Raw genomic sequence first — 16617 nt, forward strand, 5'->3', positions numbered from 1 at the left:
TTGGTACCAGGGATTGAACTTGGGTCCTTGCGCTTGCAAGGCAGGCCACCGAACCTCTGAGCTAAATCCTCAGCCCTTACATAAATTTAAAATGTCTAAGTTTCAAGCTTCAAACAAGCCATCTGAACTCACCAGGCCAATGCACTTTTTCAGGATACTCCACACACTGAAGTCGCTTCTGGTGAACATGGGAGCAGGCAGTGATGTCCTGGGGAAATGCAAGACAACGGGCATTCGTTATCCAAGGAAAGTGCGCATCCCACAATGGCTGCTCAGGCATGATTCTGACGTGCCCAGGGGGACAGGCTGCTGCTGGAGCCTCACAGGAGGTTCCCTCATTGCACCCACCTGGGGCAGCCCCAGGACAGTGGACAGAGGGGAGCCACCAGGGGTGAGATGGGTTAAGTAAACCTCTTCAGAAACCTGCTGCTGAGCCCCTTTAAACATGTGCTTGCTTTTCCCAAGCTGCATTCTTTCTCAAACCATCTTCCAACCAGCGCAGAGGCCCCAGCCGCCCTGTTCCATCTGGGGAGAGAGGGATACCTGAGTGGAGACTTGGCTTTGGTGGGATGCCACAGAGTGGGGGTGCGGGGAGGCTCCATGGAGTAGCCGCCTGGTTCCCACTACTGCTCTCAGCTCCCCAGAGGCCACCTGAGCATTTTTCTGTGCAACTCTTATTCATGGAAGTGAGGCGCTGCATCTGAAACTGGGGGCCCTTGACTTGGATGCTCTGACCCTCAAAAATGAATAGCTGAGGTCCCAAGTGATGCAGCCCTCAGGCACAGCACATCAGGGCAGCGGTTTCAAAGCACTGTGCATATGGGGGCATAAGAGGGAGGGAGGGTGTGGCAGCTGTGAGGCAAAATGGAACAGACGCAAATGAACTCTTGGATCCACACGCGTGCATTCCACGAGCGGTCCTCACGCAGCACGCCATGCAGACCTCAAGGGTATCATGAGGGGAGCACAGCTCAGCTGGGGGCAGAGGGTTCCCAGAGGACTCCTTTCTCGTGTGTGCATGTGGTGCTGGGCACTGAACCCAGGGCCTCCAGCTGAGCTACATCCCCAGAGGTTTTTATTTCTTGAGACAAGACTCTACACATCACTAAATTATCCAGGCTGGACTTGAACTTGCAATCTTTCTGCCTCTGCCTCTGCCTTCTGCAGGGCCAGGAATATGGGCGTGCACCCCCACACGTAGCGGGCATGACCACTGTGGGAAATGACAAAGATGAGCAGGGACAGAGACATGAAGGTGGGCAGGGCTCCAGGCCAACAGAGCAGGGTGGGCAAGAACCAGGGCAGGCGGGATGCTCCTCGGACCCCAAGAGGTCCCAGTGGCTGGGAGAGGAGTGAACAGGGCTGAGCCCCAAGGATAAGAGGGGAGGACACTGATCCTTGTCCTAAAAAGAGGACAACTGTATTGCTCAATGTCCAAGCCAGGACGCTTCTGCTGTCCAGAGCTACTTAGGACCAGGGGCATGGGGCATTCCACAGCTGACCTGCCTAAGCTTTAGGTAGACAGCTGGCGATGGCACATCAGGCCTGGTTGAGAAATGCCACTGCGTGGCAGGAAGAGATCAGGAGGGGAGGGTGGCATGCAGCAAAAATGGGAGAAACCAAGGACTATTTAAAGAGGCCAAAGTATCAGAGCACGGTGACAGGGAGAGGGAGGCAGGGGCTTGGGCTGACAGCTGGCGGCTGGCGGCTGGTCACAGGGCACCATGCTCTCTGAAGGCATGGTAGGGGTCCAGAGAGCGTGTGCTGCCTCGGGCAGGGCTGCAAAGCACCAGAGAAGTTCCCGCAACTGCTGAGCACATGAAAGAAGGAGAAAGGGAGAGTGAAGCACCCAGGGCACTGGGCGACCCATCACGCAGGCAAGCAGCTGACATTCAGAGAGGAGCTCAGGGTGAGGCCGGAGGCCTAGCACCAACATTCCTCAGCATGCGCCTAGCACCACCTCCCACCCACCGCCTCCACGGACAGCCAGTCCTGCCACACTCCTGTTGCTCGAGAAGGACTGGAGCCCTCACCATCCTCAGAATCTCCTTATGTGAGCGTGAACGTGTTGGCGGGAGGAAAATGGACTGGGGTCTTGCTTTAGCAAGCTAACCAAACCCTTCCGTCCTCACCGGGCCACCAGCCAAGGCATCACAATAGGATGCAGAAGAAACCAGAGGGTTAATTCACGGTCTGGAAGAACAGATGGATCTGCAAGAGTCAGCAAGAAGCCTGGCTCGCAGCAAGCCCGAGCAGAGTCCCGGGTTTCAGGGATGGGGAAACCACTAGGCCAAACTCTGCCCTCTACTGACTTCTGAGTCTTCCAGGGTGCAGACGGCTAGATCCAGGGAGTGTGGAGGGGCCCGCCCCAAGCCCACAGGAGACCTGAGGGGTGCGAGGCACAGTACAGGGGTGATCACAGGTGGACCTCAGGAAACTAAAACAGTGAGCTGAGGCGTCATACCTGTGCTTTTGAATTCCATTCTCTTGGGACGGCCTCTCCCCACCTTTCCCACTCCTTGTACTTTTGCTGGTGTCTAAGTCAATCATTCCAGTGATCTTCTGATTCGCCTCTGAAAATTCCCCAGAAGAGTTATCAGAATCAAAGCCTGCACAAAACAAGCAAAATGGTCATTTCCACTGGACTTGGAGAAAGTGAAAATCTACCAAGATTCTCATTGTGCAAGCAGACTACCTAAAGCTCTGTATAGTTTTTTTTGTTTTGTTTTGTTTTATAAAGACAGGGTCTCATTATGTAGCTCAGGCTGGCCTGGAACTCTTAGTGATCCTCCTGCCTCAGCCTCCCAAGTGCTGGGGATTACAGGTGTGCGCCACCACACCCAGCTTGACATAGTTTTTGTTTTTTTGTTTGTTTGCTTTTGGTACTGGGGATGGGGTGAACTCGGGACCTTGTGCTTGTGAGGCAGGCATGGTGCTAGTGAGCTAAATCCCCAGCCCTCCTCACAGTTTTTAAGTGATGTTTAGAATAATTAATTCTGCTTCCCAAGCAATAAAGGTCCTGATCTACCTCAGGGCTGGGGCACACAGGGAAGTGCTGCCATGCAAAGCAACGACTCTGCAGCCCACTGTGGCTTCTACAATGGTGGAGCTCATCCAAATATCACACCAGGCTGTGGCCCTCCCCAGGGAAAGCCAAAATGGACTTATTCAAGAAGTTCATAGGCATTCAGAGAAGTATCAATTACACAAGTCCGCAGACAACTGGGAACTTCCTGTACAACTCCCAGCTGAGGAAGAGCATGGAGGCCCACCTCTCTGTGACCGGCATGGCCTCCAGGTGAGGCAGGTGCCCCATAGGTGCGAATGCTGTGTGCCTCCTCCACTGAGAAAGAATTCAACTGGGAAGGGTTGCAGGTCTGACAGCAAGCAGGTCTCCCAGGAGCATATCCACAAAAACAGTCAGTGGAGTTCAGCCACAAAATGATAAAAATGAACACAATGTCTCCTGGGAAGATGGAAGGAGCTCAGTGGCCCCTTCCCCTGGGGTTTTGGATTGGAGTAAGGCAATAACTGACTTGCACCAACAGTGCACCCAGAAGCACAGCAGCAACACTGGGAGCTCGAGCACTCCTGTGGGATGAGGGAGAGGCTTATGTGACACCCCACCTGGGGAGTGGCTCCTGGCGGCAGGAAAGACCCTGGCAGGGCAGCAGCTACAGAAGCGCCAGACACCAGCCCACAGCAGTATTCCAGGTGGTGTTCTGGCATCCCACACCCAAGGACAAGGAATGGGCAGGATGAGCCCACAATCCCCTCCCACTGGCAACAGCCATTCAGATCATTTCATCAAAGGGACCCCCAAAATAGTATTCCAAACTGACCCTCAGGGATGGAAGAGTCGGGGACAAACGTAAGCACCTGAAGTGAGGAGTCTTGAAGTAAGGAGTCCAGGCCTCTGTGGCTCAAGCACTTCTGCTCTCCCAGGGACAGGCAGTGAAGACACTGGCAGCTCTGAGTGAACAGGCCAGTGTGGCCTCTCTGTCCCCCCCCACACACACATGTGAGCCGCACCTCCACAGGCACAACCATGCAGATCTCCCCTTAAATGTCTTCCCAAAGTGAAGGACATCTGAACTATGAGGCAGCAAGAGCACTGAAATCAAGTAATCTGTTTCAGGGCGTACTGTGGGGAGCAAAAATGAAGACATAGGGGCCAGGGATTTGGCTCAGTGGTTCTGATGCCTGCCTCACAAGCGCAGGTCTCAAGTTCAATCCCTGGTACCACAAAAAAGACAAAACAAAAAAGACACAGTCTTAAGTCTGATGATTTTTTGGGTTGTTGGTTTTTGTTTGTTTGGTTTTATTTTTTGAGACAGGGTCTTGCTATGCAGTTTAGGATGGCCTTGAACTCACTAAGTAGCCCAGGCTGAGCTCAAACTCCTGGAGATCCTCCAGTCTCTGCCTCCCAAGTGCTGGGATTACAGACATGTGCCACCATGCTGTTTTGTTTTCAGGCTGGCCTTGAACTACCAGAATTATTCTTGCTTCAGCCTCTCGAGTGCTAGGACTACAGGCATATATACCTAGTACACGTGGCAAGACCAGTAATTTTGATCATTAAGTGACAGAAGACTATTGACCATCTTACTCAAACAGATCATTTCTTGCAGGATCCAAATAAAACTAGCCCCAGGAGATCTTCCAAAAACTTTGAACTTTGCTGCCTCTTCATGCTGTCTTCCGAAATCTAAAGTCAAGGTTCCCCACCTCTGACAAAGCACATCACATTCTTTCTAATGAGCTGGCATCGGGCTTATGTAATGTGTCTTTCGTGGCCCCATTTTGCTGAGCCAGGCCACATCTCAAATTCAGGCCTGCTCTGAGTGCCATGGACTCCCACACACCCTGGTCTCCAGATCATCTTCTCTTTCAGCTCACCTGTGACGGCATCAAAGAACTCTTCCTCCCCATTCATCCTTCAGCAGCAGGCTTTGTCGCCGCCTCAGTGCTCAGTCTTCCTACTGGATCATCGTATCTGATCTACTTCAGTAGCAGAAGCAACTTCAAGCTATGATCTTTCTCTTGATAAAAACCTAGTTGACACTGGAGATCTAAGAGGAGAAACATTTTGGCGTGCTTAGCTTCCAGAATAAACATGGTTTAAAAACCATTTTTAAATACCTACTTATAAAACAAAACAAAAAAAACCCACTTACCATTTTGAAATTGATCTTAGTTACATTAAGCACAGAAATAAAATGTATCATCTCATAACAAATACAGGACTTCAAACAGAATAAATGAGGGGAAGCACTCCTAATGATGTAAAGATCGACGGATGAGTAACAGGTCAATAAGTGACTATTATTTTAAGAGTTATATTTACGGTTCTGCCGCCTGCCTCGTAAGCACAAGAACCTGAGTTCGATCCCCGATACCAAAAAAAAAAAAAAAAAAAAAAAAAAAAAAAAAAAAAAAAAAAAAAAAAAAAAAAGAGTTATATTTAAAATTCATTATCTGCAGCTGTGAAAGGAAACAGTTGGACATTAATTTGGGAAAAGGCAGCCTGGAGGTGGGTCAGTTCAGTGAGGCCTTTAGCGTCGGCGCCCCAACCCATCTTGGCAAGTTTTGCTCAAAGTCACCAGAACCAAGCAGTTGTAAGTAAACAGGAGATGATGCCAAAGTATTTTCGCACTCAATCCCGAACCAATTCTGTGTGCGTGGCTGGAGAGGGCTAGGTAAACGCTCTGTCTCTGAACTGCACCACTAGGCATGAGGCCAGCTTCTCAATCCCAGAGAAGAAAGACTGTGATGTGTGCTGACTCGTAAGGGTAAAATGAAGTAGGCTTAAAGGTTCTCAGATCCATTTTAGCTCAAGCACATTCCCTTCTCCCACAAGAAGAGCAGCATGTTAGAAATGGCACAGCACTGAAGCAAATGTCAACCTTGTCCTAAGAGGTTTCATTTTTTCTGAAAATAAGCAGAGTCCTTCTGTTAACTGGTAGTCTCCGCTCCATTCTGACAGGGACGATGTGAAGGGCAAGAGGGCTCCAAGAGGCACGCGCCAGGTCCTTGAACTGGCCATGAGGTGCTCGGGGACGTGCGACTCCAGCACACGGCTCATCTCCGGGCTCTGTCCACAGACCGAGCTGCACGTGCACGAGCTTCCAGTCCTCAGCTCCTCCAATGCTCTTCTCTCTGAAGACTTCCAGTGTTTCCCTTTCCTTCCACCACCCCAGCCAGTCACAGAGCTGCACACCTGGAGCAGCACTTCATCTGCGCCCCGCGCCGAGCAGGGCAACAGCTGCTGCTTCTGATGCCTCTCTTGCACCAAGCAGTGCCCTGTGACTGGGAGCCTCTTCTATCCTTCTCATACCCCCAGAGGAGATGGCAGAAGCCAGCGAGGAGCTGTGCCCCACAGCAGCCTGAGGCGCCAGGAGCTGGGCCCGGCTGGAGCCGTCTCCTCCCATCAAGGAACTAAGTAGGAAAGACCTGGACAGACACTGACACTGGCCTGGTAAGCTTCTGCCTATTCCAAACTGCCCAGTCTGGGGGACGATGTGACAGTACAAAGCAGACCAGGAAATGAGGCCAAGTCAAAAGCTCCCGCTGCAAAGATGGGACAGCCTGGCACCAAGAAATTACAGCAACTGAAACACAGCAAATACACTGAGGCCGAATTCATAATGTTAACAAAAAGAAAGTTGTCCGGATGAAGTTTACTCCGCAAAACAGGAAAGAGGATATACACCCTGACTTCATGCTGGTCTTTGACACACTGTCCTTCCCACTGTGTCACCAAGCAGCAGGCAAGGGGACTGCGCTTTCTACAAGCATGCTGCGAAGCAACTGAGAGGGACACTGCTGCACCCAGCACCACCGCAGCGGCTGCCGAACTCCATGAGGAGGCAGCACACGCACCTCTGGAGAGACCCTGTCGCCTCTCAGCTCCTCCCAGCTTGAAAACCAAGGCCAAATCCCAGTCAGCCTCTGGCTTTCCCACCCACCTAAGGGAGTTCACAGAACAGAGTCTTGCTAAACACATCACGGGAACACAAGCAGCAACTTCTAGGTCTGGAGCCCTCTGGACAGAGCCCTTTCCCCTATTGGGGTGGTGGGGGGATCATGACATGTTAAACCACACTGCAGGGACACAGAGATGGAAGGTCATTTCCTTGTCTTGATTATACGGTTTAGATATGTACGATTTATTACATGTCAGTTAACCTTTAAAAAGCTACCCCCAAAAAGACATCAACTAACACGCTTACATGTAGCAGGATTCAAACAAGGCTGCATAAATGGATCTCAAACAAATGTTTGTGAAGAATTGAACAGCTGACAGTGGTGGTTTTTTTTTTTTTTTTGGAAACAGGGTCTCACTCAGCTACTATACTGCCCAGGCTAGGCATGAAATTTCAACCCTCCTGCCTCAGCCTCCCAGACTGCTAGGATTCACCCAGCTCAGAGCGAATATCTGACTGGCATGAGGATACTGTTTCTGAGGTTGCACAACAGGTCTTTTTTAGAAGGCCTCATCTTCTAGAGCTACATACTGACATATACGTATATGGACTAGTTAACAGCGTGTCCAAGATTTTCTTCAAAATCTACTGTGTGGTTCATGAGACAGATGGGCCTGAGCTGGTGGACGGTGGGGCTGGAGACAGCACAAAAGGGACCTTTGTACTTGTCTGCCTGCTTTGCTGTACTACAACAACTCCCATAATAAAAAGCACTTTAAAAGCTTCTTGTTTTCCTTTTTTACATGCTTCTTGACCTACAGCAAACATCCTAATGTTAATGGTAAATCAATCAACTTTGCAGAAAAACTTTAAGATGAGGGTGAGATGTTAGGTCAGCCACATTGAAGACACAAGCTCAGCTGACTGGGGACCCTGCCGTCCCCTGTGACTGCATTCCTACCAGGCGGGCCGTGAAGTCCAGCCCTGACTGAGGTCCACAGAAGACCTTTCCATAAGTCTCCACAAGTTCCAGGCAACAGCCTCCCCAGGCAGCCTCAGACTCACACAGGCCCAACTCCAACATGGCCCCAGGTCACCCCAGAGACTGCATCTGCAGGGACACATTGCACACCTTCCTCACAGGCCCCCACAGGACCTGGGAATTGCTCAGCTGCCACAGGCTGCTGCCACAGTGCTCTCAGGAGCCTCCTCGCCGGCAGCCCCTGTGGAGTGACCTGAGGTCTGCAAGAAGAAGGGGTTACTCCCACCCAGACACTTGGCCCCCAGGCACTCCGAGGGTCTTCAGTCAGCTTTTCATCACCATGACAAAATACCTGAGGGAAACAACTTGAAGGAGGAAAGGTTTACTTTGGCTGATGGCTTCTGAGGTTTCATGGTCTACTGGCTCTGTTACTTTGGGCCTGTGGTGAGGGCCTCATAATAGAGAGCTGTTCACCTCATGGCATCCAGGAAGCAGAGAGAAAGGCAGAGACAGTAAGGGCTTGGAGACAGGACATAACCTTCAAAGCACACCCCCAGTACCTACTGCCTCCAGCCCGACCCCACACCCCAAGCCACAAAGCCATAAATCCATCAGATGATAAGGTTGGTGTCTTTATCCAGTCACCTCTCTGGCCCCACCTCTGAATACTGTTGCACTGGGAATCAAGTTCTCAACACACAAGTGTTTTGGGGACGTTCCGTAGTTAAGCCATATCTGTCCTTCCATGCATCTGTCCACCTCTGGACATCTCAGAGGCCTGGTCCCATACCCCAGAAGCCCACAGGCTCTGAGTTGTCTTTGACCCCAGACCCACCACCCAGGAATACCACAGCTTAGAGATGTGCTTAAGATCCCTCATATTTTATACTTTTGCACTAAAAGAAGCAAAGCCAGGCTTTGTAACTTGTACTCTGCCAAAGCTGAGGGCACCATAAAAGATCTAGTAAAGGCAGAACCATCGTTTCCTAAGCATGCACATGTGTGGATATTTTGTTCTCAGAAAAAAACATAAGGAGACAGAGCCTCAGGAAAGAACTGTGGGCTTGTTTTTCTTTTATCAGCTCTTTCTAATCAGTGTCTCCCTTTCCTAAGTCCAGAGGAAAAAACCCAGGAAGTGAGCTAAGAATGGCATTTCTGGCCATGACGCCCTCCTGTCCTCTTTGGGCGACTCTAGGGCAGGAGACCGGGCACATCCTATCACATGGTTCCCAGGCACACCCAGAGGGAAGGTGACCTGTAAGCCCCACCCACCCAAGGCATCTTCCCATCCCTTCCATCTTCTACAAAACATCCACCCCTTGATATGAGTTCCCACTGTACCATCTTTTAATTTTTTCCCACTATGCCATCTTGAAGATGCCCCTCTGTGCAATCCCTGTCCCACCAGAACCTTGCCCAACCAGGCCCCAAATGTCCAGCCACTCTATGAATACTCATAGTCCAGGTGACCTGGGGGGAACTACCTGGCCACATCCCCCAGCTGGCCTGTCAGACCCCAGACAGACGCTATAGCGACACTGAAATGCTATCAGAGCACAAACAGGAAATAAGGGTCACTTGTCAACCTGAGACGACAGCCTATCACACAATGTGCAGAATCAGCTCTCTGTAGAAATTAAAGGGCAGAAGGTCCTGATCAATGATGGAGGAGAGGAAAGCTAAGGCAGGAACAGTGAGACAATGCCCGCTCCTCTGAGCACACTGCAGAAAATGCCAGCAGTTCCTCGGCCAAGCTGGAAAGTGGCGCCAGGCTCCCTCCGTCAGCACCTCCTAAGTATGGCGCCAGGGACCCTAGAGCTACCCAGCTCTAGGGCGAGTGGTCAGGGCCCCTCAGGGTCCCCACCCTTCTCCACTGCAGCAAGGCTATTTGGCATGGATAATGCTTCTTGGCTGTGTTGCCTTCGTGGTCACCTTCCTTTCAGTATTTCTAACTTCAGGGGCCGCTTGGATGGTGAAGGCCCTGGCCCTCTCAGACCCAGGGGACCTCTAGGCAACAGTTTCAGTTTTCTGTAAGCATTAACTGAACAAAGGCACAGCACCTCATGGTGTCAGAGTTTCGAGAGGGCTCAAATCTGCTCTGCCCAGTGCACCTGCCACTGGCCACAGGTGACTATGAGCCTGGGAAATGTGCAGATAGGACAGAGGGGTGAGTTCTCAGTGTAACTCCTCAGCAGCCACGTTGCCTCAGAGCACAGCCCTCAGGCCTCCTGGGCTGGCCATCATGGGATCTGGAGCTGACCACTTGTCATCCCAGAGCACTCAACAGCCCTCAAACAGGAGGAAGGAATGAAGGTGGGCAGCAGTCAGAGCAGGAACTTGACAAATCCAGGCTGGCTGACACATCACAGCACCCTTCCCAAGGCAGGCCTTTCTTTCAATGGGATGTGACAGAGGAGCCAACAGGACAAGCCATCTCTACCCTTACTCCAGAACCACCATGCATTTCTCAATGTGCAGTCACAGAAATATGCTCATTGCCAATTGTTAAGGAAAGACTGAGCGTTAATATTCCTGTCATTGCAAAAGCTTACTGGCTATTTTTAAGATTTTGCATAAATTTAGACTCACATAAACAATCTCTTCTCTATTAGAGACAAAGTGTGTGACCTGCTGCCTCCGGCCGGCCCGCACATCGCCACTGGGGAAGGCACATGGCACCAGGCTCTGCCCTCAGCACAGCTCAGTGTGGGGAGGAACCGAGAGTGATCGTCACTGAACACAAGTTCCTTATCCTGCAGCCAAACACCTTCACGGTCCAACCGTCTGAGAAGCGCCATTACAGTGCTCTCCGAGAGCAACATGAATAAGCTTCACGTTCTCCGTTTCCTCAGCTTTCACAGCGCCTCAGCCCTCCTCAGGATCCTGTGGCTATTCTTAGTCTGGACCATATGTAATCATCACAAAGTCAGCTACTTAATTCCACTCAGCCCTTAAAGCTGCTTAGCTGAAGAACAGCTTTCCACTCTTAATAAAACGGCAATGAACCCACAAGATGCCAGCCACTAACTTGAGGTACTGCTTTAGGTCTGCACTAGCCAACCACATTTCTCAACCATCACAAAAAGAATTAATATTTGGAATTAGTGTAGGAAACAGAAAGTTTTTTGAGAAAAGCAAGAGAAACAACAGCATGAGTTGCCCCGTGTTTCCCACTCTCAATGCCAGCAGGGTTGCCTTAAGAAAGGGCAAAAGGGAGCCGGGCCGTGGTGGTGCACACCTGCAATCCCACACTCTGGGAGGCTGAGGCTGGAGAATCTCAAGTTCAAGATCAACCTGGGCAACGCCACAACTTAATGAGACCCTGTGTCAAAATAAAAAATTTTAAAAGGCTGGGGATTTAGCTCAGCTGAAACACTCTGGGTTCAATACCCAACATTTAAAAAAAAAAAAGAGGAGGCAAAGGGGAGGCTCAGCGGCATTCCTGAGAAACACCAGAGGGGCTGTGACGATCCTGAGAGTCTCCAGGCACTGTCCATGATGAGCTTCCCCAAATACCACCCTCAACTTGATCAAAAGCTCAGCATTGAGCTCTATGAGTGCCAAGAATGTTTCCCACACTCTAAGAACATCATCTTGTGATCCAATACAACGCGTTTCCAACACACGCACACACACACACGCACACAATGAATGTTGCTCTTTCATTCAGTAACACTTGTTTTGATCAACCTCACCACCACGCAACACAGAAAAAAGCTGTTCCAATGCGGCCAAGCGGGGAGTGCTGAGAAAGTTCTGGGCAGCGGCTCCCTGCAGCTCACAGCTTACCCAGGCGACAGCAGAATCAGACAGGCGGGTCTGTCCCCTCGCCCGCTGCTGCATGTGCATCCCTAGCCATGGAAACCAACGGTCTTGGCAGATGCAGAGTGGGGAACGTGCGGCTGCAGAACTCGAAGCCTCAGGAATCAGGAGGGTGGAGGGAGCCTTTGGGTGAAAGGCCCCCGTCCTGCAGGGCACCCTGGATGTCCTCAGGGCCCCTCTGACAACCCTGCCCTTTTCTGTGAGCTCCACAAGCCCTTCCTTCCACCTTGCCCAACTCCTCCTTTGTCCCCTCTAACCGGTTTTACTGCTCTGAGAAATTTATCACCCTAAAATCAGACCTTCCCATGACACTGCAAGAGACGGTGTTCCAACCAAGACCAGGAAAATAAATCCATGAACCAATGCCCCATCCCCACCAACCTCCCTGCCTAAAAGAGAGAAAGAAAAAGGAAAACTAAGTTCTGTTTTGTTTGCCTTCCGGAAAGATGACTCAGACTACTCATTAAGTTTTCCAAGGGTCCCTGAGCCGAACGAGGCTTCCAATCCAACTCTGGGTTGCATCACTACTTGGGACTCCTTGCAGATAACCCCCAGCCATGTCTCTCCTGGACACATGCACTTCCCCAGTGTTGCCCAGGTGTCCTGACGAGAGCCCAGGTTCGGGAGCCCCTCTGTGCTGGCCCATGAGCCTTCCCAACAGGCTCCAGGACCTGGCCCAGGGCCTGGCCAGCTGCACAGCAGAGCTGCAGGCACACCCTGGCACCAGGACTGCACCCACCTCACCCCACCTGGCTACTCCCCTTAACGCAGAGGACTGACTGCCACAGGTCGCTGGGAAAGAATACAGGGCACAAGACACACTGGGGACCTAGCACGAGTCCTCTCCGTTCCTGGGGTGGCCCCACACCCCACTCACCTCTGACAAATCCTGTCATCACCAACTGCAGTCCTTTCCCTCTTCAGGGTGTCCTGGCCTGGACACTGGGTCTCACATTCACCCTGCGTTTTGTTGTTGTTGTTTGTTGTTGTTGCTGTTTTGCACTACCGGTGATTGAACTCAGGACTTTGCGCTTGCCAGGCAGGCACGGCACCACTGAGCTACATCCCTGGTCTCTCACCCTGGTTTTAAGGCAGGGATGCTCATCCCTTCTAGCCAGGCACAATGGCACAGTACCAGACTGCAGCTGGCCCTTTCCCACAGTCAGCCCTGAATGAGCCTTTCCTTTATTCAGTAAAACACAACTGCATACCAGTCGTGCCACCACCGCTGCCCCTCTCCCCAACCCTGGGGTGCTTCTGCATTTTCTAGAACCCAGAGTCAGCACAGCCACCCTACTGACCCTTGTCCTCCGTGCCATGCTCCTCCCTACAGCACCCAACAGCCCAGAAAACATGCTCTCTGCCCATCTTTCTAGTAGTCCCAGCCCCCCTGGGAAAGGTCTGTGCTCAGGACCTGTCTGTGCCCACAGACCAACTAAGAGTCCCTGGAATGATGCCATGCCTTGGCAGCAAGGACAGAGTCTCCAGACCCCAGCAGCCAGGCCAGGAGACATAGGCCCAATGCCCAGACCTAGGCCAGGCACTATCAGTGCCCAACAGCTGCTTGCCCTTCTCATCCATCCATGTTCCCGAGGCACAGGCTACAAGCCTCGAGATGTTTTTCACAACTAACCAAACAGGCACCTCATGGCAAGAAGGAGAGAGACACACGAGTGCAGGCAGCAGTCCGTACACCCACACACCCTCAAGTCCAGCCCTTTCCGAAGGCTCACTTCCCCTGAACACAACTCAGAGACCGGTCTCTGTACTGCCAGCAGTTCCAGCTAAGAGATGAGCACTTTTCTGCCAAGTGACCCAACGTTACTGTGAGGCGTGAAAGAAAAGGGAAGGGAAGTTCATGGGAACACTGCAGTGAGCTGCTTAACCACATTTATTAACAAGCACTGCAGGTGCGGCCCCAGGGAGACTCACTCCCACATCATGACTTGAACCCAAACAAGCAGCCTGATAAGGCTGTGACACCAACAGATGAAACACATTTGCAAAAACATTTTGAAAAGGCAAAAATGATAGCATAGACATTAATTACTATACACATAAACTACATTTCAAGTGTCAACTAGAACCTTAGTCTTAGGATTTAAGCATTTTTCATAACAGTCATGTTCAAATACAGCACTCTTTCTTTTGGTCTCAAGGTTACACATCACCCTCGAAGTGAACACTAAGTTTTGGAATTAAACCTTGCATGTGACAGTTAGTACTAAACACTGTCTGATGTCCACACCCAAGTGGAAATGCGGTAATGAGGAGGAGACAGCGCCACACACCCAACAGTGCCATCCACAGGGGTCCTCAGCAGTCCCAGCGGTCACAGCCTCGTGTCCGAGGGTCTTTTTATAAGACCCTCACTTGACGGTCCCTTGTTCTACAGTTACTAATTCCCAACAGAAGGCAAATCTGCCTACCAAAGGTTTTCTCGGCTTCCTCTCTGTGCTGCACTTGTGTGTGTCTGGTGTCATTACAGGGTGTCACGTTCAGCACTCCCAGGCAGGGGAGCTGAGGGTATCCAGAGGGCCTACAACATACCAGACACCTGATGCTGTATGTTCACATGTATTTCTCACAGTCACAGCCAAAGATACGGGAGGACAAACAGTGGCTTTCCTCCTGCCAACAGCCCCAGCGACAACACCTAGGGCCCCAGCCTGAGCTCCCCCACGACCCCTCGCCCCAACATGCACTAGACACAATCTCATGCCCACGCTGTCAACCACTCTGGGGGCTGTGGCCACCACTGCTCAGAGACATCTGCCCCACCTGCCTCACACTCACCCCAAAGGGACAACACGGGAGGACAAGGCTTTTCTGAGACAGCAGAAAAATTATTCTTCAAAATGCGGTGAACTCCATTTGCAAACTCCATTTTGCAAACAAAGCATAAAATTGATAAAAAGTCATAAAAAGGAAATGTTATGTTTTCAATTAGCCGAATATAAGATTTTAAAAGTGGAGCAAGTCTTAAGGAATATCCAAGACACTTTTGCTGGCATTTCCAGAGGCATGAAGAAGAGACGAGAGAGTGAAAGTCAAGTGGCACTTTTTTAAATATTAAAAGAACACTGCTCATTAAAGCAGAAAACAGCAGAGCCAGACCACTCCAGTGCACTAGGAGGAGGGAAGAGAAATGCCCAAGCACTACATAGAGCCTACGCAGACTCAGACTGAAAGGAAAACCTCGGCCTTGAAGTTGGATCCACACTTGCCCCTTCAAATTTACCCTTTTCTCTCAACAGATACCAACAATTTCATTAGTAACAAAGGCACTGAACAGCAGGAAGGGCATTTCTGCAAAATCCTGGATGGCCAGATGGAGGGAGGATTTCATTTTACAAGAAACAAGAAATGGTTTTATAAACATTCCAGCTCCTGAGAAATGAAAAGCTACTGCAGGTGCTCCAAGAACTGCAGTTCAGACAGTCCGTATGCAGCACGATTAGAATATCCTCAACAAAAGTTTTAAATGAAAATCTTTGTATTAAAAGGCAGTGCAGGGCCAGGGATTTAGCTCAATGGTGCCTCATCTGCAAGGTCCTGAGTTTGATCCCTGATACTGGGGTGGAAAAAAAAGGCAGTGTATCCCACAGTACCACAAACAAAAAATGGCACAAGAGGGTCAACTGAAGTGTTGGTGTTGCTGAGAACAGTGCTCACCTGGCATGCACAAGGCCATAAGATAGAAGAATTTGAGTTCTGGAGCCACAATGCTTTGGTTCAAATCTCTACACCATAATTTACTGCTGGGTAATCTCAAGCAAATTTCTTAACCTCTCTGTTCCTCAGATTCCTCACAAATGATCAGAGGATAATGTTAGCTCCTGTCTAGTAGATTACTATAAGGCTCATATGAATAAGGTGACTCTAAAGTTCTCACAACAATCTGGAACAATAATTTTTAAACACTTTTTCACCCCCTCATATAAAAGCCATTTTTCTGTTTTGCAGTACTGGGATACAACTCAGGACCTCGCACACTTTTTGAGGCAGGTGCGCTATCCGTGGTCCTAAGAGCTATTATTAATAAAAGGCTATGTGAGATAAACAAGGAAGGTAAATTCTACCAGATGCAGCCACCCATTTCCTCATCATGATGTTTTGATGACAACACCACGGCAGGCGCAGAGCCCAAAGGAGGAAGCGCCACCTGCCCAACACGGGACAGCGAACCAACACTGGAGCACCTCCGTGCCAAAGCCGATGCAGAGATGCTTCCGTTTGCAAAAGCAGGTGTCATGTGCCACACAGGGAATGACGGTGGGAGAGAGGAGAGACGGCCCAGGCAGCAAGGAACAACGAGAACCCTTGGCTCCTGGCATCGGGGTGCTGTTAGAGTCCCAGGGCACTCTCTCCTCTTCTCACGCTGCGCCCTCAGCGGCTCCAATGGGCTGGCAGGTCATGCAGCGTGGCTGCCAGCGGGCCTGCAACAAGCACTCAGAAAGTTTGTGTCAATCGCATGTAATGAGACTTCTGCCGGTGCACGAAGGCAGCCCGGGAAGCGCTGCGACAGGCCTCGCTCTGTGTTCAGAACCCCTCAGGCCAAGCGAGCAGCCAACACCATCTACCTGCTCACCCCACCTAGGCCAGAGGGGGCCGATTCTATGACTACCTGACCGTCCTCATCTGGGCTCACCAACTTATACAACCTAAGGAAGTATCCTTCTGGGCGCCCCACTGTCCCCGCAGAGGAAGAAGGCGCCTTAGAATTCGGACTGCCCCAGATGCGCGTCAGGTAAAAAGTTCCCAACAGTACTCACAGCTGGCCAGCATCGTGAATTAAGGGCAGAAACAAAGGCGGGGTGGGGGTCACAAGTAGTGGCTCCAGGGAGGGGACAGGCCCAGGCGGCGCCTCCGATAGGGGAGGGGAGG

The 16617-nt window shown here is 50.9% G+C and overlaps 1 protein-coding gene across 1 annotated transcript in view; it reads right to left on the minus strand.

The window, feature by feature from the left end:
* Positions 1 to 16617, minus strand: part of Osbpl2 (oxysterol binding protein like 2) — a 37636-nt gene that overhangs the window by 18872 nt on the left and 2147 nt on the right. The window contains exons 2-4 of the mRNA XM_010637730.3: positions 4900 to 5072; positions 2465 to 2609; positions 133 to 208 (exon numbers count right to left, since the gene is read on the minus strand). Of these exons, the coding sequence (XP_010636032.1) occupies positions 133 to 208; positions 2465 to 2609; positions 4900 to 4936 (258 nt within the window). The 5' untranslated portion in view covers positions 4937 to 5072. The remainder of the gene's footprint in view (positions 1 to 132; positions 209 to 2464; positions 2610 to 4899; positions 5073 to 16617) is intronic.

Source organism: Fukomys damarensis, unplaced genomic scaffold, assembly GCF_012274545.1.
Source record: "Fukomys damarensis isolate Sample0158 unplaced genomic scaffold, DMR_v1.0_HiC HiC_scaffold_22, whole genome shotgun sequence".
NCBI lineage: Eukaryota > Metazoa > Chordata > Mammalia > Rodentia > Bathyergidae > Fukomys > Fukomys damarensis.